The 23,887-nt window shown below is 45.1% G+C and overlaps 1 protein-coding gene across 1 annotated transcript in view; it reads right to left on the reverse strand.

Annotated features, from left to right (window-relative positions):
* Positions 1-441: 441 nt before the first annotated feature.
* Positions 442-23,887, reverse strand: part of THO2 — a 255,820-nt gene continuing 232,374 nt past the window's right edge. The window contains exons 27-32 of the mRNA XM_086804632.1: positions 23,371-23,526; positions 23,198-23,278; positions 2,672-3,157; positions 1,397-2,590; positions 919-1,304; positions 442-765 (exon numbers count right to left, since the gene is read on the reverse strand). Of these exons, the coding sequence (XP_086660758.1) occupies positions 690-765; positions 919-1,304; positions 1,397-2,590; positions 2,672-3,157; positions 23,198-23,278; positions 23,371-23,526 (2,379 nt within the window). The 3' untranslated portion in view covers positions 442-689. The remainder of the gene's footprint in view (positions 766-918; positions 1,305-1,396; positions 2,591-2,671; positions 3,158-23,197; positions 23,279-23,370; positions 23,527-23,887) is intronic.

Genomic DNA, 23,887 nt, shown 5'->3' on the forward strand with positions numbered 1-23,887 from the left:
CATGATAAATGGTAAGAATTATGGTAACTTATGCCCAAGCACTTTATGAGCGGACCTTGGAGTTACAAAGACAGGTGCAGGTGAGAGCGTCATAGTTAGGAACTGAACCGTGCATATGTCCATGAGCCTCCAAAAGAGAGAGAGAGAGAGAGAGAGAGAGAGAGTGTAGTGATTCTATGAGGCCAAAATAGCATGTGTACACAATTGATAGGGATGCCCTAGAACTATCAATACATAAATATGGACATGAATGATCATATCTAACTAAGTTCACAGCTGATAGGGCAAGAACCTGGTCCCTAAGCGGTTCATACGTTCATGTTACATGCCGATGATCCCCTTGTTGGCTCTCAGTCAGTAGTATCTATGTGCATGCAAGCCAGTAGTATCTAGGTGCATGCATCCGCGTGTGCGCGCGCGTGCGAGAGAGAGAGAGAGAGAGACAGAGATCTTTGAAAATTTGAAAGCCACAATAACAATACATTAAAAGTAGCACTTGTCAAATCCATTGCTTCCCCAGAGGGATACCCTACACACTTGGGGTGGGGTGCGGGCGGGGGGAAACAAATAGAGCTTTTGCTGATGATGGAAAAGAATATATATATATATATATATATATATATATATATATATGTCATTCTTCATGTGGTGGTGGCGGTGGTACTCGTCGTCCTCGTCCTCGTCCTCTACTACTTACGGTGATGCCGACGTTTGATATCACTTCTGCTGGGCCGCTTCTCTTCATCCCAATCACGGTCATATGTTCTGTTTGGGGGGAGTTAAAGGAAGGGAGCAAAACGACCTCTGGAAAAACCATTTATTTTATTTTATTTACTTGCGTGTGATATATATGTAGATTTTGAAAAGCAAGTGTGTTTTTTTTAAATTAATTTTAATTAAAAAAAAGAGAGAGGATACTGCTCGTTATGCTCTCCTCTTCGTGCTGCTGCAACTTTACTCGCATCCTTTCCACCAGCAGCATGACCCCGGCTGCTGCTGCTGCTACTTGGTCCTTTGTCATAGCCAGGTTCCTCGTATACACTCCTGAGAGTGACAGAGCCTTTCCTGTCCCTATCACGATCATATTGCTGTTGTGCCACCACCACTGCTGCTGCTGCTGCTGCTGCTGCTGGAGGGGGTGGGGGAGGGGGTGGCGGTGGCGAGGGCCCAAAATTGGATGGTATCTCTGAGGAAATATGGTCGCGCTTGAGCCGGCGCCTTTTTGAATTGGCAGCAGAAGTATCCTCTTCCTTCAATAGCCCGGTTTTTTCTTTGTCACGGTCACGGTCTCTTTCCTTTTCAGGCTGCAGAAGAGCAGTCGACCAAATTAACGGGCAAATTGAAGCTTGGTTTTCAAAAGGCAAGGGGGGGGGGGGGTTTAAGTGAATTACATTACCTTCACAGATGGTATTTCTCTGTCTTCTCGCTTTCGTTCCCGGAGATCTTCATCTTTCCTTTTCGTGTCTTCCATGGAAGTCTCTTCAGAACGTCTCTTCTCAGCTTTTTCCTCTCTGCGTGGAGAAGTTCTTCCAGGTGGTCTGACAGCTCTGCGAGCATCATCTTCCTCTCTCCTGTTTGCAGGCAGAGACTGAGGAACAACATTAGGAGGAAGGGGTGGTGGCGGTGGCAAGTTCTGCATGGGAAAGCGATCATCTGGATGAGGCTGCTCAGCAGTCTGGTCGTTGTACCTTGGCCGGCTGCCTCGGTCGTCTTTTAACCTCTCATCTCTGCTTCTGTCAGCTGCCCTATCAAAGCCAGTCAATCTCTCCACAGACTTCTCTCTGGCAAATCTTTCTATAGATCTATCCCGAGATCGATCATTGTTATGTTCATCACGTGACCTATCTGGTCTTTCTACAGCTCTTTCCCCTCTGTGGTCGCGATCAGATCTCTCATTACCTCTCTCTCTGGACCGCTCAACTGTGCGTTCTAAAGGTTTCTCGTATGTTGTCCTTTCATCGTACAAGGTTTTCTCATGCTCAACTGATCGTGGCCTCTCAGCTGTTCGCTGTTCTTGCTGTGCTTTTTCTCGATCAGTAATACGGTATTCGCCAGCTTCCACACTTTTCTCAGTGCCATCACCTTTTCTTCGTTTGGTTGTCCTCTCTATTTCATCAAGCAAGCTGGTCCTCTTTGCCGGTTTTTCCTTGCCCAGGTCTTCTATCAACTTGCTCAAACCTGCATCGTCTTTACTACGTAGTAAATGGCCAGTATGTGTAGTAACCGCTGCCACATCGTGTGTCTCTGCTTCGTGATCGCCACTTGCCTTAGAGTCGAGGGTTTTCCTACCCTCAAGAGTGATATCAGATGCAGTCTCATTACTCGGTCCTTTTTTCTCTCCTGCAGCAGTAGTAGAGCTCTTACTTACACCCGAGTTAGGTATTCCATTGGTGACAACTGTTGAGAGCCCACTAATAGCAGGTCGTTGACGAAGGTTTTCTTGGACACGATTCCCAGAATCTCTATCAGCAAAACTGGGCCCACTTCCCCGAGGCGTGTTACTACTTGCAAGTTTAGACTCTTCTTTTGATGCATCTGACTTGGTCAGCAGACGAGCAGTTTCTGATGTACCAGTACGCCTTGCCCGACCCTGTAAAGTAACTATAAATTGAACTCACATCCTTAATCAATATATTCAGCAAAACATATATTTCAAGGATAGAATTTATACCTCATTTTCCACTTGGGTAGCTTTTTGAGAAACTCTAGAGCCACTCTCATCTACTTTTGTTCCTCCACTTGAGCTATGCTGCACAATAGAAGCTGCTCTAGCAAGCGTGTCTTCCACATGCTTAACAGCGGGCAAACCAGATTTACAAGCCTCTGCCTGGGCATTAGCTGCTGCCTGTGCTAATGAAATGTGATGATCTTTGGAACTGGGATTTGCAGACTTCGCAGGTATATGTGTTGCATCTGCTTTAACCTGTGAAGTGGAATCTACTCTTCCTGAACCCATGTCTGTAATTAACATGCCTGCTGGAACAGTAGCTCTCCCTTGATCGCCTGGATCACCTCCATTGTGATAAACCACAACAGTATGTTCCGGCTGAGTACTAATGACACCTGAGGAAGCAGCACCAGAGAGTTTGGCAGGAGACGCACTTGGCTTTAAATCTATCAAGCCCATTCCAAATTCTTCATCTGTGACCCAAGAACTCTGAAAATGAAGACACAGTATTTCATAACCTTATCTATTCAATTCGATTTTGGTTTTATGAAGTCATGGCTTACAGTTCCAGACTAAAAAAAGCAGAAAGAACAAAGACATTATTGTTGAGTGATCTGGGCTGTGAAGTGATGAGCAACTGCACAAGTTGTTTCTTCTGAACGGCAAATTTTGCATCTCAGCCTCAATAAGCTTCTTGCCATGGGCTGACCATCTTGGAAAAGAGCTGCCCGTACGGCACCATCTCGACCACAAACGGCTTGCTAGGATCCACTAAATACAACATAGGTGCCATAGTCACCAACTCTTTCAGAGCCTCGAATGTCCTGTTAAGGGGTTCCGGAGAACCCTATTTTGACAATCCGGCAGAAGACTGAACAAGTAAAGCACGCAAAGCAACACATATGGCTCTCGGAAGTTATGCCAAAGTGGCTGCAACATTAACATGTCTCTTGAAGGGGATTATGAAAAAGAAATGCAAAATTCGAATTCCTGTTTTTTGGAATGAAGTACATTCATTGAATGACATCTACAGATACGCCAAGAATTTCGATGATACCCTTACAATCAAAAGGGGTGGTGAGCGTGCAGGTGATTCCTCATGCAAGAGCCAAAAATCCTCTAGAGACAAGAAGTGGGAGCATGTTGCAGCATCCGACGAGGGCCAATTGTCACAATGCAATACCAAGAAGCGCTCCAGAGGTAAGGGAAGGTATGCGCTGCCGCTTACTGAGGAACATGTGGCAAAGAAGTGAGAGCAACCTATGCTTCAAGTGCAATCAGCCTGGTCATCACTACAGGGATTGTCTCAAGGAGAAGTCTTGAGGAGGTACGGCCTTCGTACATATTACAAAAATACAAGGTGACTTTTTGATTTCTTCTGTTGAAATTTATCATCTAGATAGTAGTAGTTGCCAAGGGTGTCAAACTCGTGGGTCCGAATGATCACCTCTGAGCTGAGGATTCAATAGGCATCCCCACCAAGTGTGAATTCTGTTTGACAATGGCTCTACTCACAAATTTATTTCTTCACGTTTGCTGTAGACACTCCAGCTATCAACGGTGGCAAGTGATCACCGTTATGTGGTCAATCTTGACAGGGGTACACATGTATAAGAGTGGGATCGAATGGTGCCTAGGCTGAAGGTCAAGATTCAGGACTACCAAGAGGCTTTGGACTTCCACATCATGAACCTTGACAGGCTGGATGTGATCTTAGCAAAGTCGATGTGATCTTAGCAAAGTCTTGGTTTTTTTATAAGGGTGGTAGATTATCAATCTCATAAGCTTTCCTTTGTTTCTCCTTTGTTCTTGATGGCGAACCACATGCAATCCAGGGTGATGTGCCCATGGATTTTTGGATGTAAACTCAACTAAGGCTTCAGTAGAGAATATATATGAAACTTATTTTATCCAAATTCAGAGTAATTTTGTTGTTTTCATGATCTTTTAAATTCTGAAATTTTATTAAGGTCATCTGCTTGTGAGGGTGAAAGTTATACCAAATTTTGTCTAGACTCTATATCTGGGAAAATGGATTGTTGTCTTCTTGTATAAAGTCCCTCCTACAAGACTAGGCTGCCCACATAGAATCAAGCCGTCTAGTGTCAGACGCACGGCACTGGTCGACCTGCTCTCTGGGCCCACAACCGAGCTTAGACATGCCCCCATAGACCTAGTGCAATAACTCGTGTGTTGTACCTTTGGGACGTGAGCAAGACAACACAACCACTTACTCACCTATGGAAACTAGTGCACATATGTCATAGAGGATACTACTGGACAACGAGTAGGGTTTTCATCCATGAGGAGGGTCCTCTTGCTTTTCTACCAACATAACGATGTGTTATCAAAACGTTTCTCTCTCTCTTCCTCTCTTTCTCTCTTTGACATAGAATCCATGAAGTCAACCTCTAGGCAAGCAATCATAAACACTTGCCCCTTCTTACAGATGAAACATGGACAAGGGTGACCGAGAGATACTTCTTGTTGACGCAATGCTAAAGAAGATCAGAGAGACCAGAAAACCTTGTGGTTGCTCCCTTTTGTGATCAGGCTTGCTCTGATACCAATTGTAAGTCCCTCCTGTGGGATCACCTGATACACAAGATTAGTACAACATAGAAGGGTGCAGGCATGCACACCTCCCAACCGTAGATTCCATCTGTAGTCTCCCTCGAGCTAGGGGCTAAGGTTCCACTCCCCATAGGCCAAGCCAGTCAGCCCTAGCATCCCATACCACTAGAACCTCTCCTAAGGGACTATTGGCAAGACCGCATGTGAACCACAATATCCATGGGTAGGAGTCCTATACAAGCATAGACCATCAGCCAAGTATGACTGAATAAATCTCAATAACCCATAAGTCACTTATATAGTGACTACACAGCTATAAATAACAATCTAGCTATAAATAGCCAGTAATCATAGATTATCAACAATATTGAGCCTTGGCTACCTGTAACCTACCTATGACCTTCTCCCTAATCTCAGCGCTCTCTAACCCTATCTAGATTAGGATGTTATCACGAGGATTAGTTTCAAGTACATGAAGCACAAAAATAACTCGAGCACAAAAGCTTGTTCACACACTAAGTGTAAAATAACCAAAACTAACACACGTGCTAGTTATATAACAATGTTATGCACAAGCATGCATAAATAATATGTACAATCATTTGGCTCATGGCCAACAAATAACTCATGAAATAATAATAATATAGACAAGATTCTCCATGTGTGACACACGCATTGTTCATCACCTATCTCACAAATGTAAGCTATCATAACAATTAATCCCAATATGAAACGTTCTTTTCTATATCATCTCGGATTATTATTATTTCATACGAGTTATTTTTTGGCCATGAACCAACTGATTGTACATATTATGCGCGCTTGTGCGTGGCATTGCTACATTACTAGCACTAGTGTTAGAGGAGTTTTGGTTATTTTACACTTAGTGTATGAACAAGCTTTTGTGCTTAAGTTATTTTTGTAAAAGTGAAAAAACAAAGCCCTATTTTGTACGCACAACTATTATTAGCTCCTTGGGCTATATTTTGAATACAATTCTCAAAATACATTGTGAAAGTGGAGTTGTACGCATGAGGGGGCAGATTGTACCCAATAGTGTGTTGAGGATGATGTTTACTCTATCTCATGTTTTATGTTATGCTTTAATCTTGTCAATTTAATTCAAGTCTATGCTTTGTTCCTTGATGTGTATGTGAGTTTGATTACTTGTTCAAGAAGTACTTGAGGTCCCGTGATAGTGTGACTGGCGCCCGTATTGGTTCGGCTGCTTGGCTTGTTGGTGGGCCGCTTGGTTGGGGGTGCTTTTTGTGCATCAAGCGTTGAGAGATTGGCCGGGCCCTAGAGCGGGCATCTGCAAAGCTGTTTTGTTTCGGACATTTATATATATATATTTTTTGCACAAATATATGTTTTCTCCAGAAAACACAAGAAGGTTATGGGCTTCCAGAAAAGGAGAAAATACCAAGGGAATGACTTTTTTATGGGAACGAGAGTTTTTCGTAAAGACAGAACTTAGACTTTATCAAACTGAGCTCACATATTTACAATCATAACACAATGCTCGGAGATGCTTTTATGTATACGAGACGGTGGATTTGGCAATAATCCTTGCATCCTCACATTTTTTGGGGAACCCGATGTGAAGCCTCTCACATACGTGGGTTGTGTGTGTGTGTAACACTATTTGGTGTATGACAATGGCCGCAATCTTGTTCTTGTATTGTTTCCAGATGTATTCACGTGATAATGACTTATGGCGATTCTTGCGGATGTATAAATATAGGACGATTCTACAGAAATATTCAGTTGAACAATGGGCGAGCCGTTTCATCCTGTATTTGGGAGATGTTTGCATCTATGATTGGTATATTCGATTACCGGATGAGATACGCAACGATTGGTCTTTGGTAGTTTGAGGCATGTTTTGTAAAATGTGTGCACAAGAGCATGGTCGGAGCAGTTCTATGCAGAATTATGTTGTGAATATTGGAAGTTGAAAGAGGACGCTAATTTGGTGGCCAAGATTGAAGACAAACATGTGCCAGCTACAGGAGGTGTGTAGAGCAAGATTTAAAGTCTTTGTAGGATAGTGATAATGTCTCTGAGTCCCAGCACGAGGAGAAGCCTTGTGTGTGACAAGAGGGGGATAAGTTTCAGAAGGCGGCGGATTCAAATCTCGTGGTATGTTCCGATGTCTTTGAGAGCTTGGTGGCATGTGAGGTTTCTTTCTTCGAGGTCACGTTGGATGTCCATTGTCCGGACGAGATGCTCGAAGGCTATGATTTTGTGGGACACCCCCTAAGCAATGAGGATGGGGATGATGTGATCGCCGAATTCTTGGATGCTCTTGAAGGTAATAGTTTCATTGACATTTTTCCAAAATGGATATGAGTATAAATGCTGCTATGGATCTTAGATGAAGATTTTGCTGAGTTGGGGCACTTGAGCTTGGGTGTGGTTTTGATGAAGCAAAGAAGTCTCCTTTTCCTAAAGTTTCCATCTGCTTGAGGAGGATGAACTTCTCTCCATGGTAGTGGATTTATTTGAAGACCACCTACTCTGTTTGCCATTGAGGAATTTGTACATGAAGTTCTTGAGAATGGTGTGCATGTGAAGCCCAATGCTGATGGTGAATTGAAGGGCAAAGAACCTTGTGACTTGATGCATGTTGGTGATCACATGGATATGAATTACAAGCCTTTGAGAAGGATTGGTTGGCCATGTGATGAGCATTTACATGATTATTTGCATGGATTCTACAAAGGGGATATCGTGAGTCATCATGTTCTACGTTTGATCGTGGATAAGTTCTTGGATTTCATGAAGGAAGTGATCTTCATCAACACATTGGGGGGTTAGCATATGGTTTGGATACGACACTTGATAAGAATGCATAGTATGTTTCTTTCTTCTTCGACAAGACATGGTTTCGGACAACACGATGGTATGGTAGCTCTTCAAAGGCTCATGTTCTCTTATGTATGTAGTACTAACCCTCGGGGTTAGGGACTAATCCAGTAGGTTTAGGAGAGCCCTCGGATTAGGAAAAGCATGTTTGGATGGGTGGCAAAGGTTCAATATTAATAAATCCCAGGCTATTGGCTATTTATGACTAGATTGCTATTTATAGTAGTAATAAGCACTATATAAGTTTGTCTTGGGTTATTATCCACTCATTGTGGTTTGGACTTGGACCAAGAGGCTTACTCTTGCCATGGACATGGTAGATCCCACATGGACTTGCCAAAGGTCCCTCAGGACAGGCTTTGGTACCAGGGCTGATTGGCTTGGCCAGTGGGAGTGGACCTTAGCCCCTAGCTCGAGGGAGGTTTGCAATCACGTACCTATGGTTGGGTGTGGTGAGCTTGCTTGCACTGCTTTTATGAGGTTTCTCTAATCTTGTTTGTGCCTTTGTATCACATTGAATCCTGAATGGATCTCAAAGTTGGTATCAGAGCAAGCCTAATCAAAGAGGTGGGGAAAAAACAAGGTTTGTGTGTCGTCATGTTTTTATCAAGATTGCCTAAGCCAAGTATCTCTTGGTCACCATATCTACGTTTTGAATTTGCAAGAAGTAGGTGCTTTTTCAGGTTTTGCTGTCCAGGTAAGGTGCATGTGGATTCTGAGAAAAGGGGGACAAAGGGGAGATTTGTATGCATGTGTGCAGGCGGAATTGTCCTAGGAAACCCGTCTTTTTGAACTCTTAACCCTAGGCGTTTCTTCTCTGTTGGTAGCACTTCAGTTTAGGGCTGTTTGTCTTGGTGTACGTGGTGTTGCATGGGCTGTCGACTAGCAGCCAGACAGTAGGGAAAAAAGAGACGGCACCACGTGCAGGCCCTATGAGCAGCAGGCGACTGTTTGAATAATGGATGAGCTCTGGATTAGGGTGCCTAGAGCAGACAGCAAGGCTGCACTCACAACCACCAGAAAGGTGTTGCAAAGGACAGCAGCCACGCAAGCCTGTAGGGATTCTGTGCGCAAAACTGTAAGCCTGGACCAAGCTGTACAGGTCTGTACTGTATGGCGCTGGTCAGCAGGCTGTACAGTGGCAGGTCTGCAGGTCGTACAGACCCTGCAGTTGGCCATACAGAGGCTGAATTGGCCAAATATATGGTTGACTGGCGCATGGAGACAGCATGCTGAAAGCAGGCGAACAGCAGAAGGCAATGGAACCCTTCTTGGCGACCTCTATCCACTTCTCCGCTTCATCCATCTTCCTTTGAGTCTTGGTGATGACTTCCACCCGTGAGGAAGTCTTTGCTTCGTGTTGCTTCTCTTCTTCCTTAATTGCCCGTACTTGTTCCTTGATAACCTTGAGCTCTTCTATCATGGATGGCTGAATTTCACCTTCTTCAAGTCCACCATTTGCCTTAGCCTCTGCAAGCTCCCTCTGAAGAGCTGAAATTACGCCTTTGAGCGTGTTGACTTCCCCGTGAAGGTCTTTGACTTCTGCTATGAGGTCCTCCTCCTCCTCTTTCCACCACTTACCCTCATTGGATACCATTCGGAGAAAGTTGGCTTTCTCCTTCCACCATCCCTCCATCTCCGCCTTCCATTCCTTCATCTCCTTTTCCACATTTGTTATCCTCTTGTGTGTGACCATAAAGGTCGCCTTCGTCGGGTTGCGCAAGGGGGAAGCCATGGAAGAAGCGAGAGAGAGAGAGAGAGAGAGAGATTGCAGATCGGAAATTCAGAAAGTGCAACCAAACCCTAAAATGCAGACGCTTGAGAGAGGGAAAGAAGGAGAGAGAGAGAGAGAGAGAGAGAGAGAGAAAGAAAGAAAGAAAGAAAGAAAAGAAAACTATATTAACATCCTTTAGAGGACACATCTGACCTATAGGACTAATCAGATACATCCATGTGATTACATTCCACTTCGGGGGCAACAAAATGAAAATAGAGATAAAACTAAAAATAGTTCGAATTCCCTACATGACCGTAGGAGAATCCTAAATAACATTAGAGAGATGGAGGGGTCAAAAGGCGGGGTGCCAACATCTCTCCCTCCCCTCCTCCCCGCCTGTGCGCCTTCTTGCCTGCATGCACCCCGCCTTTTGACCCCTCCATCTCTCTCTCTCCCTCTCTCAAGCGTCTGCGTTTTAGGGTTTGGCTGCACTTTCTGAATTTCAGATCTGCAATCTCTCTCTCTCTCTCTCTCTCTCTCTCTCGCTTCTTCCATGGCTTCCCCCTTGCGCAACCCGACGAAGGCGACCTTTATGGTCACAAACAAGAGGATAACAAATGTGGAAAAGGAGATGAAGGAATGGAAGGCGGAGATGGAGGGATGGTGGAAGGAGAAAGCCAACTTTCTCCAAATGGTATTCAATGAGGGTAAGCGGTGGAAAGAGGAGAAGGAGGACCTCATAGCAGAAGTCAAAGACCTTCACGGGGAAGTCAACACGCTCAAAGGCGTAATTTCAGCTCTTCAGAGGGAGCTTGCAGAGGCTAAGGCAAATGGTGGACTTGAAGAAGGTGAAATTCAGCCATCCATGATAGAAGAGCTCAAGGTTATCAAGGAACAAGTACGGGCAATTAAGGAAGAAGAGAAGCAACACGAAGCAAAGACTTCCTCATGGGTGGAAGTCATCACCAAGACTCAAAGGAAGATGGATGAAGCGGAGAAGTATATAGAGGTCGCCAAGAAGGGTAAAGTTAAGGAGACAACAACTCCTACACCTACAATCATTACCATGACTTTGGAAGAGGAACAACGAAGACGTACACGTGCTTTGCATGTGAGGATCACCGGCCTTAAAGACGGGGATAAAGTTGAAGAGGAGGTGAAAGAGCTTATGGTGTTGATGGGGATTGACAGTCCGGCACACGCAAAAGCCTGGAGAGTGGGCAAAAAAAGCGGAGGCAACGGGGAAACATCAAAGGAAAGAGCTCTCATACTTCGCTTCCCCTCTATTGAGGCGAAGGAGGAGTTCTTGAAGAGGCGACCCACTTTAAAGAATACAAGCATTTTTCTTGGTGATGATCTTACTCTTTCACAACTTGCACATATGAAGGAAGTCATGCCAGAGATTAGGGCGGCAAAAGAAAAGGGAAAGATAGCATTTTATAGAGAAGGGAGGGTGGTCATCGTGGAGCGACGCTCTACATGACGGTGCGAGACCTATGGGACCAAATTAAAGCTGGCAGCCTGGAACTGCAATGGATCCCTCAGACTTGATGTAGGTGCCTTTGAGAACAGCTTTAGAGATAGAGATATAGTCTTCTACTTGGAGACTCACCAAGCCCCTGGTCAGATGATGCCACAAGTGACAGGATACAGAAGGGAGACAGCTTGCAGAGTAGGGACGAGATCGGTACACAGTAGTAGAGGATCAGGGGGGGTGGCAGTTCTTTTCAACGAGGAGCTGCAACCGCTTCTACACATCGTTCGGAGAGATGATCAGGCCAGATATATGTGGGTGAGACCAGTGTTGCCAGGCGTTTCTGAAACGGCAGGTATGAAACGGGTTTCATACGTTTTGAAACGTTTCATAAAAGGTAAGAAACGGGTACAAAAAGGTTTCATACAAAATAGAAAAAACATGTATATTTTTAACTTGAAATATACAAAAGAAAAAACTGTTGACATAACTTATAAGAGACCACATTGAATTCATTTCAATAAAAACAAAATACATGTAAGATATGATGATATCACAAATCACGTGGGTGATCATTGATGACTAAACAGAAATCAAAAGGATCACCACGTGGGTGATGACTCATGAGTCATGACTCATGACTCAAAATCCAAGATCAAAATAAATAACATGTCCAAAGTTCAAACTAAATAACATGTCCAAATAAAATGATACTGGCAGCTGCTAGCTACTATCTGCATCCTCATCTGCATCCTCATGCTCATCCTCATCTGCATCTTCTGCCTCTGCAGCCTCACTCTCAAGGTCACTGCCGGTAGCCAAGTCCTCAAATGCCTCATCCTCTAGAGGTGCAGGTGCACCACTAGTACTAGCCTCTCGAGAAGATTGTGTAGTGCGAGCTGGAGCGATGATCTCCTCATAGAGCATAGAATAGATGTCTCTCTCCTCTTGAGGAATGTCGGGAATCTCCTTGCACTTCATGATATCAATCTTATCTGGATTCACTTGGCGAGACTCAATGGGATGACCCTTTTGTTCTAGCAATCGGAGATTGCAATGACAAAAGACAAGCCTCTCCAATTGTGCTGAGGAGAGTCTATTTCTCTTTTTCGTGTGAAAAAGAGACCATGTACTCCAGTTTCTCTCACAAGGCCCTGAACTCAATCCTGGGAGAGAACTCTCAATGCAATCCGTCTCTACATTGTACAAAAAAGAATGTTAAGTTAGAGTCAAAAAGAAATTAGCATTTGAATGTAGATTTTGAAAGAATAGGACTCATGAGACAAAGATACAAGATTCAAGATTCAAGAAACCTTACCAAGTTGGGTGTCCCAATACCGTATTTCTCCCACCAAGACACTGGCTCCAACTATGTCTCCCTGAGCAATGCAGTAGCTCGCCCAAACATATGGCTACCGTTGTGGTAAATGAGAAGCTCATCCTCGAGCTTTCTCATAAGTTGTATATTAAAGGCCTTGGGCTCTTAGGGTTAGGGTTTGAAGGTACAGCAAACACAAGCGTGGAGAAGCAGAGAGAGAACACGACTCTTGTGTGTATTCAGATAATGATGTGAAGTACAATAGCCACATAATAAAGTGACCTAAAAAGATGTGTTCACATGTCTGGCCATAATGTGATCTGGAGGCTTCTCCATGAGCGGTAGGTCTGTAAACATGTTATGTCGCTGCATAAGCATAAGACTACCAAAATTTACATGCCCCATGCGAGCATGCCATAACTCCGCATCAACCATAGCTGGAGTAAGAGTGAATGCATTATAAGCAGACTGATCCACTGGCTGAAATGCATCCAACTGATAAAGTCCATGACATAATGTACCAGTAAGCATCAAGGTCAAAGCATTAGCTTTGTCTCTGACCATGCATTTATCATCATCAAAGTGGACTTGCATACCACAATGTGCTAAAGAAGAAATGGACAACAAATTCTTCTTTATCCCTGGTACATATAAGGCATCTGTGAGGCGGAGAATGGAGCCTTCCAAGTACATGCATGCTCTGTCATACTGAGTGCCTGTGAAGACCAAGAGGCATCATAGCTGCATGTATAGAAACAGTAATCCCTGTCCTCAACAAAAGCAGCAGTCTATGGAGGAGCTTTAGAGGCATCATTTACAGACATCCTAGATTCTTTTGCCTTCTCTTTAGCAATCCTCTTTCTACACTCTGTGATGTAGTGACCTGGCTTCTTACAGTAATGGCATTTGCCCTTCTTCTTGGGCTGTCCATCACCTTTCTTGGTATCCTGAGATGAACCACCATCACCTGAATTCTGATTTGAACTCTTTGGCTGAGATTTTCCTTTCCCCTTTTGACCTGTAGTAAATGCTTGTTCAACATTTGTGTTCATATTCATATTCTTCCTCATTTGCTCTTCTTGTAGCAAGAGAGCAACAAGTTCCTGATACTTAAGGGGTTCAGCAGCATTCCTCATGCTGAGGTTCAAAGAGGTATGAAAAGCCAAGTAAGATCTTGGCAAAGAGTGTAAGATGGTGGACACAAGCTATGTCTTAGGGATAATCTCATCCACATTGATGAGTTGCTCTCTCAAATCCTGCAGCTTGTTTAAGTGGCTAGACATATCATCTCCTTCATGCATTTTCTGATTTTCCAGCTCTCTTTTCAAAACTGAGATCCGAGCCTCATTACGAGCAGCATACATCTGCTCCAACGTCACCCATGCATTCTGTGAAGAGCGCTGAACGAATATGAGGTATAATAGACCTCTGTACTGACAATGCAATGAGTGACAAGGCTTCTGCATCTCTGGCATCCCATGTCTTCTAAGCATTTGTTCTTTGAACAGGCAATGGCTGACCTGGAGCCTGTACCTATTGTCCTCGTCCACGAGCACCCCCTTGGGGAGGAGTCTCTGGAGCCAATGGACCTGGACGTGGTTCATCACCACTAACAAAATCCCAAAGACCTTTTGCCACAAGCACATTTTTCAGCATAAAACTCCACAAGGAGAAGTTCGTGCCGTCCAATTTGTCTTCCTTAGACAAATACGTGAATAAATCACTCTGCTGTTGATTTGCCATTATGCCTATGCACAATGTTGTACCTGTGTATCAAAAAACCCAATAGCAAGAACCCTGAAAGCAACTGTACTCCACTGAATGCAGTTCACCCAAATATGCCTGCACTCTCAATCCTCTGAATGTGCAACACAATGCACCACTGACTGAGTAGAGCAGCAAAAATGGCTAACACATTGCCAAAATGCCCAAAAATGCCCGAAATTACTGCACCCAAAACCTTGCAAAAAACCTGTAGATTTCTTTGCAAGAAAGTCTGCCTGTATCTGCCTGTAGATTTTCACAGAGAAAATAAAAATGCCCAAAAATCAAAACTTGTAATGCTTACCACAGTTGTACTGAGTAGGTTGTGGTAGTTGTAATGAACAAGTAGAGTTGACTGTACTGTGCAGGTACAGTCGACTGGTACTGTACGGAAGTAGGTACGAAAGCAGTACGGAAGCTGGGCGAGCTGGTACAGTACGGAAGCAGGGGGCGAAACTGCAGTTGAATGCACAGCAGGTACAGTCGAAGCAACACTGTACGGAAGCTTCAATCGAGTGTACAGCAAGTACAGTCGACAGGTACAGAAGCAGGTACGCAGCACTGAATGATGTACGGCTCTGCACAGGTTTGTACGGAGGATTGTACGGAGCAGGGCGACTAGTGCTGTGTCGATTGTATGCAGGTGCAGTACGGAAGCCTACAGGCGAAAGGCGGCGCTGACCTGTACGGTGTAGGCACAGATGTACGGAACAGTAGCTCCTGTCGGCGAACTGGTACCTGGTACGGAAGGCTGCAGCCAGGCGAAGCTGTACGGGCAGTGCAGTACGGAAGATAGTGATAAATGGTACGGGCAGGGCAAGGGCTGGCCAACCTGGAGGCTCTGATACCAAACAAAGGTCTTGGGTTGTTAGGGTTAGGGTTTGAAGGTACAGCAAACACAAGCGTGGAGAAGCAGAGAGAGAACACGACTCTTGTGTGTATTCAGATAATGATGTGAAGTACAATAGCCACATAATAAAGTGACCTAAAAAGATGTGTTCACATGTCCGGCCATAAAATGTGCCGGGTGGACCAAAACACTTATAAACTGTTTATAAGTGTAACTAAGCTAAACTGGGGAAAAAAACCTCCACTAACTGAAGTAAAAAGTGCCCCAGTAATCTACTGATGATCACTAGCACTCCTCTGGGTGCATACACAGCATAAAACCCAACATATATCACCTCCCACTCCCACCAACTTGGTAATGTACTCGATCCATCCTGACTCTAGCTCCTCGTTGAGGTATTGCCCTCATTCCTCCAAAGGGGATGCAAAATGTGAGCAACAGCATGGATTGGCCTATGAAACCAATCCCAACGCCGATTCCAGATCTCCTTAATATCTTGAACTCTACATGTGACATACATAAGAGATCAAGATTTATAAAATAACTTATAGGAAGACTCAAGAGAAAGACTCAAAGACTAAAGTTAAAGCCCAAGGGTGAGCACCTGTCACGCGACAAGGTAGTGAAATCATTGAGAGCTTCACCAATTCTGTCCATGAACTCATAAAGCAGCCCAATGGTACTCCCCTCCATGTCTGTGAGCCGAAGGACACTATGAATGGGCTTAAGTGCCTTCACAAGTCCCTGTGCATCCTGCCACCAAGTATCTCTCATGACCATACGAGAGAATGCTATAGACTTGGGCTCATCCTTGTCCTCCCATGCTGTCCATTCACGACACACAATAGTGCGTAATAAGCCATGTCGCACTCTCACTAGTCTCTCCACCACAATAAACATATATGCAAACCGAGTTTTGGAGGGCTTTAGAAAGTCAAGATCACCATTGGCCCTGTACATGCTCAAAACCTTTGGCCTCTTTGTGACAAAGTTCACCATGGTAGATGCAGCTGAAAATACATGGCTCACCCAATTAAGCTTCCCCACATCCTCAATCATCAAGTCAAGGCTGTGTGCTGCACAAGGTGTCCACACAATCTTGGGGAACTCCTCTAACATCCTGCCCATGGATACACAATTGGACCCATTGTCCGTGATCACCTACACAATGTTATCAGGCCCAATTTCATTGATTGCCTGGCACATGTGGGACATAATAAACTCCCCTGTAACCACTATCCCTGGCACCGATGCATCTATGGCACGAATGAACATTGTGCCTTTGCAGGAGGACACAAGAATGTTGTACACGTTTCTCTTCCGCACATCTGTCCATCCATCACAAAGCAAAGTACAACCATACTTTGCCCAAGTGGCCTTGAGAGGCTCCATCTCCATCTCCATCTCCATCTCCACAGCCAGTTGCTCCTTGCGAAGCTCAGTAGTGCGCAATGTCTCGTAGGAGGGGCCATCCCACTCACACCCAATGCGGGAGATAGCTCTCATTGCCTTCTTCCATCGAGGAGTCCTGACAATGTGGAAGGATAACCCACATTGAATAAACAACTTCATCAACTCCCACGTTGCCTCTTTCATGGCAGCCTTTTGCATCCTTGCCTGTACATGTCCTTTCTTGAATACTGGAAGACTAGTTCTTTTGGCTCGAGGTGCCGAGCTAGAACCACCTGCAACACCACTTGCAACCTCACCACTGGTATCTTCCTCTCTGATACTGCGAATCCTCTTGGAGACACTTTGACGTGCTTCAGGCTCTCCCAGATTGGGGATATCCTCAAGAGGGATACCTAGCTGCATGGCCTTCCAAGCCTTGAGGCTATCATAGATTTCTTGTGGCACATGCTTACATGGCCCAATGCCAAAACCCTTTGTTTGTGACAAATGTGCCTTCAGCCTGGTGACACTGCCATGGTGCTTATCAGCCATAGTAGCCAGGAGTTTCATAAAAAAGGTTTTTGAAACGCGTTTCGAAACGTTTCATTGCCTGACCCAAAAGTATGAAATGGGAGGGGTACCTAGGGGGGGGGGGGGGGGGGGGACCCAACAATAGGGACCCTCAACAAGTTTCATATCAGTTTATAAGACTGCAAACAAACAACATGTCACCTTGATCTTATAGACTTAAAAATGTGTAAATAAAAGCAAGACATTGCAATTTGAAATTTGAGATGTGTGTGTGTGTGTGTGCGTGTTTGTGTGTGTGTGTGAGAGAGAGAGAGAGAGAGAGAGAGAGAGAGAGAGTCTTGAGAGAGAGAGAAAGCTAGAGGAGAGAGAGAGAGAGAGAGAGAGAGAGAGGTAAAACCTGCTAGTTGCAAGGCTATAGCAAACACGCACGCACGCTCTCTCTCTCTGTGAAACTCGCACATAAGCTCTCTCTCTGTGAAACGCGTGCACAAGGCTGAAAAAGGCCCAAATTTTGAGCCGTACGTTTTCAAACGGCAAAAATCCCCAATTTTGACATTAAAAAAAAATAAGCATAAAAAACTCGTTTCAAATTTAACGAAACGTTTCGAAACGTTTCGTACTTCAGTGGGGATGCGAAACGCGTTTCATTGCTACTATGTTATCAGCACAAAAGTTGCATTTCCACTTTCCGCAGCCCGAGCCACCATATCTAGACTCGAAGGTGACATTGTTCCAAAGAGAATCACCTGTTCGAGGCATCCTACAAGGCGGGGATAAATGCAGATTGTTGGCCCTGCAAGTGCGACACAGAACATAAACTAATCTCATTATATGATTCATGATTTTAACTGTCATCTTGGCCAACAATAGAGCAAGGGGAAGAGAAGGTAGATAGCCTTAGAAGTCAGGCCTCAATAGAGCAAGGGTGGACCGTGGAAGATATGCCATAAATATTGATGGAAGAGAAAAAAGTGTGCTGCTTTGTGAGTTGTGCAGAGAAAACCAACATAAAGCAAAACATGACATTACCCCTTTGGAAGACCTCCACAAGGCCCAAGGACACCAAGGAGCAGGCGGGCTGACATGAGCGATGGAAGGCTGGCACACAAATCGGCGAAGTCAAAGGTGGCCGCCACTGGGAAACGTGAACGAAGTGTGCCGTACGATTCACGAAACGATTCGTTTTTTTAGGTTTTTAAAATATGCATGATTAAAAAAAAACACGTGTCGTACAGGACGAAACGTTTCGAAACGTTTCGTACGTTTCGAACCTGTACGAAACGCGTTTCTATACAACTGTGCCCCTTTGGAAGACCTCCACAAGGCCCAAGGACACCAAGGAGCAGGTGGGCTGAGACGAGCGATGGAAGGCTGGCACACAAATCCGCGAAGTCATAGGTAGCCGCCACTAAGAAACGTGAACGAAGTTCACGAAACGATTCGTTTTTTTAGGTTTTTAAAATATGCATGATGAAAAAAACGCGTTTCGTACAGGACGAAACGTTTTGTACGTTTCGAACCTGTACGAAACGCGTTTCTATGCAACTGTGGGTGAGACTGAGGGCCGACACAGGCAGATTCCTGTATATTGCCATATGCTATTTTGCTCCTAGTACATCGACATATGCAGCACCTAGAGGGCAGTCTTCTTTCTCTGTGCTAGATGATGACATATGGGAGTTCTCTAGGGATGGAGACATCATCCTGTTAGGGGACTTTAATGCCCGGACGGGCAACCGCCACATAGCCTTTTATGATACCTCAGAGGAGATGCTGAGAGAGCTGGACACTCTACATATGGGATTAGACAGACGCTCACAGGATGTGGAGTGCACAGAGTAAGGGAGATATTTGGTAGATATGGGGACTGCACATGGGTTGGCCATACTTAATGGCTTGCAGAGGTTTCCGTCAGCAGGTGGTTTTACTTACTTTCCACATAGACATGGTGCTAGCATAGTGGATTATGTTATGGCTATGCCGAGCTTTGTTTCATGCATTGAGGACTTCACAGTTGGATCTCGGCCCATTGGGGTAGTAGTGGATCATGCATTGTTGACATTGACCATCTCTTTTCACTCTACCACAGCTCAGAGGACACGAGGGGCAGATATCACACTCGATATACTTTTACTTCAGAGACTGATGTTGTCTACAGAGATGGGATTTATAGACATCTGTACACAGAGGAGCCAGGGAGACCTTTTACTGACAGAGACTTTACAGGATGCAGCAAGAGAGGCATATCCACATACTCAGCTTGGACAGAGACAGCGTTCTGGGTGTATGCTCCAGAACAGCTAGCATGATGAGGAGTGCAGAGAGACAAGAAACCGACTGCAGCGGGAGGTTGCTTTGGGAGTCACTACTCACCGACAGTCATGTATTGCCTTCCGGCGCCGAAGGAAGAAGCGGGCCTTCCTTGCTCAGCTAGAGCAGGAATTATACCAGCTCTTCTTGAGCCAGGATTCGAGGGAGGCTTGGCGTTTGTTTCATCAGTCCTCCCCTGCTTTGGCCATCACTTCTACAGAGGTCTGGGGTAGTTATGCAGCATCTGTATATACAGTTCTTGGACAGACACCTTTTCCTGACCCGCCAGCACCATGCCCACAGACATGTACTTTCTTTACCGCAGAGATGGTAAGGAAGGCCATTGATAGGATGAAGACTGGGAGAGCATATGATCATGATGGATTGGTCGCTGAGCACTTTATTCATGCGAGAGACATGCTGGCAGAGCTTCTAGCAGTGATGTTCAATCGTGCTATGTGTGAAGGCTTACCCGAGACTTGGAGTATGTCCACCATCGTGCCTATCTTCAAGTCAGGGGACCCTATGGAGCCAGGGAATTATCGCACTATTATGATTGGTCACACACTAGCACGATTGTATGCATCCATTCTTGAGTAGCAGTTGAGTAGATGGGCAGAGAGAGAGGGCATTCGAGCAGAGGGATAGGTAGGGTTCAGGAGAGGTTTCTCTACTCTTGACCACATCTTGACTCTGCGGGCCATTATTGAGGAGGGCAGGTCGCATGGGTGACGGATTTATTGTAGCTTTGTAAACTTCCGCAAAGCATTTGATACAGTGCCCAGAGCCAGATTGATGAGGCGATTACAAGAGATGGGGGTACCCACAGAGCTCATATGGGGGATTATGGCTTTATATAGATCAGTTGCAGGACAGGTACGCACCCCAGAGGGGGTCTTTACTTTGGTTCACTCCACTATAGGAGTGAAGCAAGGTTGCCCGTTATCTCCTTCATTGTTTGGTATGTATGTGGATGAGGCTTCTGACTACATTGAGAGATTGGGGGACAGAGCAGCCCAGCTAGCAGGTACATGGATCCCACTATTGTTATATGCTGATGATATTGTGTTGATCTCTGACTCCCCTGAGGGTATGCATCGTCATCTAGATGCTTTACATGAGTTTGCACATGATAGTGGATTGTCTGTCAACCTTGGTAAAACCAAGGTTATGGTGTTTAACAGCACGCCACAGTGGGTTAGGCGATCAGCTCCCACATTTACATATGGGCAAGAGATTGTGGAGTATACAGATGCATATACATATCTTGGGGTAGTATTCAGTGGGCCAGTGTTTTCGATGAGGAGAGCAGCAAAGACTAGATTGACTAGAGCACATGCAGCTCTGGGTGGTTTGGAGAGCATGTGCTCGCAGGTTCAATTTCAGGAACCTCGAACGAAACTTTGGCTTTTTGACACTCTAGTGACATCAGTTATGCTTTATGGAGTGCAGATATGGGGACCTTCAGTGGGCCATCACAGTGCAGGCGGGTGGAGAGGTATGGAGAGGCCTTTGGTATCTATGATTGCTAGGATTATTAGAGCCAATGCCTTGGTACCTCATGAGATTATTCGAGCAGAGCTGGCGGTTGCCCCTTTGGTGATTGAGGCTCTTACGAGATCAGTCTCCTACATACATGGCTTGTGGGATCTCCCCCGAGACAGATATGCACGCCTCGCCCTTGAGTCCTCCCGACAGTTAGCTTTACAGGGAGACACGGCTTGTTGGTATGGACAGATGACATCTTGGTTCTAGGCACATGGTTTTAGCATGGACAGATTGCCTCCCTTCAAGTATTCTCTGGAGGCACCCTCTCTCACTCTCACACAATCAGAGATTACCAGACTCACCCGTCAGGATTTAGTTCAGCTGGACATTAGGAGGACATGGATACAACCGACTGAGGAGCTGGGCACGAAGATGGCTTTCTACAGAGAGCATTTTCTTCAGCTCACAGCAGATGGTTTTGTGATCAGACCCAGTTACATGGATGTGCACTTGTCTCATGCAGTACGATGTGCTATTGGTCAAATTCGCACATCCTCACACCAGCTTGAGATTGAGATTGGCCGATATAGAGGTATACCAGCTGAGGCCAGGATATGTCGAGTATGCCATGGGGAGCCAGAGAGAGAGATGCATTATATATGCCATTGTACTGCATACTATGAGATACGTGGTCGTTTCCACTGTTTATTCAGAGAGGGTTTTGGACCACTTTCTAGAGTCATGGGGTACGAGGACCAGAGGTGTTTGGGATTGTTCTTGCTTGAGCTGCGGAGATATAGAGATAGCCTGCTTAGGCGCACAGAGAGCCAGACTCAGAGGCACATTACAGACTTCTTTAGTCCAGCCATCATTGCGCCACATGGACCACAACAGCAGCAGGACATGGATACCGCCCACACCAGCGGTACACTGATTGATCGTGCGATTGAGCTTGGGTGGTCCAGACGCCCACGACTACGGAGGAGGGCATCCCAGCATAGACGGAGGTTGCAACGGCGGATTCGGATTATTCTTGCGAGACATGCGGGACACCCAGTCAGGGTGCTAACCACAGAAGATATTGAGGAGATCCGCCAGCGTCCGATGCGGCACATATTATGAGATGGAGGCACCTCCATAGTGTACCCCCCCATCCCACATGATATTGTATTCCCTCACTGTACTCCACTCACCTCCATAGCGTACACCCCCCCCCCTCCCCCCCCCCTCACTATATTCACACCCTATAAGGGTTTCTGTTTACCTTCCAGTTCCAGTTTCATTTTCTAGGTGCCACTAGTATCATCTTTATTTTTCATTTTCTGGTTTTTTATCCAGACATTGTATCAGATCCACCATGATGTAACTTTTTGGTCTCATAGGTCATTATGGCCTTTTGAAGACGTTAATATAACATTTCATTTCTCTCTCTCTCTCAACGGCAACCTGGCATCACACACCCAAGGAATCCTCAGGGACAGCGTAGTCCCTTCAGAGAGCCTGATGCCGCCCGCTCTTAGTGACCCGGACCCTCCACTTGCGAACTCCAGATCCTGGACATGCTTCAGCCACATAGACAGGCATCCCCACATATGGTTATTATTCAGGCCAAGTACACAGTCCATGAGGAGGATGACACATTATGAGCCCAGACATGTGGGGTTCTTCTGCTGCCTGTTTTATTGTACAAAGGGTCTATGTAGTACATATCCCTTCGGCAACTACTCTATTACTTTTCTTTTCTTTTTTGACTGGCCTTAGGCCCAAGATCCTCCCAAAGTTACTGATTTTTCACCGCCCGTAGGGGCTTAATGATCCGCTTGTAGGCGATGCCACCGAGGAAGCACCAAGGGGGGTTTTGAACCCAAGACCTCTTGGTCCTAGGCGAACACCTTCACCACTTGAGCTATCACCTCATTGCCACTCTTTTACTTTTTTTGGTCTTGACATTCAGTCTACTCATGGATCACATTTTGGTCTCGTGGACCCTTTGGGACACACACACAATTGAACCTTCCTTCCTCATAAAAACAAGACAAATCCTTTGTCTCATCGACCCGTTGGGACAAACACACACACACACAATTGCACCTTCCTTTGTCATAAAAACAAGACAAATCCACAAGCTCCTGGACGTATGCCTGTGAATTGAGCTCAAACCGCAGTGTTAAGATAATAAAGATACCAAAATAAACAAGAAGATTTATTAAGCTTCGAGAGAGAATGAGAGAGCTAGCTAGAACCTTCCGTGCTGCAAGGGAAGCTGCAACACCTGTTGCTAGAACCTTAAGGTCTTCCCTCTCATCTCCCTTGATTTTACTGACCTGTCAGATCAGCAATGTGTTTACTGAATAAGTAACCTCAGCAGTAAATTATGACGTTTCACACAGGAAATAATTGAATGAATTACACTCACTCGTTTTTCAAGATTGATCCCTGTTTTTCTTGTAACTGGGAAAACACTCGAAATTTTCGTCAAGACAGTCAGGGCATTCCGGATTTCAATATACTCAGCAGACTCTAGGCACTGAATTAGCAATTTTGTGATCCGATTGCTCCACTTCAAGTGCACCTACCAGTAGAAGAAGAAAATGGTGGCAATCAGAACAAACCAATGGTGTCAAGCACCCAAATATTTAGAGGTTTTTGAAAGCCTTATTAATTACATTCAGAAAAAAAAAACCCTAGTGCAAGCATTTTGTATTACTAAATCCATGGTCAACATTAGGCCATGCTCAACAATAAGTCTATTTCAATAAACTGAATCAAGTAGGCAGCAAAAAAACTACAATATGGCCATTAACTAGATATCGTGCATCTGATGGTTGTACGAAGACTTGAAGTTTGCTGTGTAACCTGTTCATATAATGCCAGAGCTGCTCATATCATCTCCATTGGGAGCTCTATCTCCTCAAGACGGTGAAACAGTTTCC

This window comes from Cibotium barometz, chromosome 11 (assembly GCF_041138505.1).
Source record: "Cibotium barometz isolate CiBa-2024 chromosome 11, ASM4113850v1, whole genome shotgun sequence".
In the NCBI taxonomy this organism is placed as follows: Eukaryota; Viridiplantae; Streptophyta; class Polypodiopsida; order Cyatheales; family Cibotiaceae; genus Cibotium; species Cibotium barometz.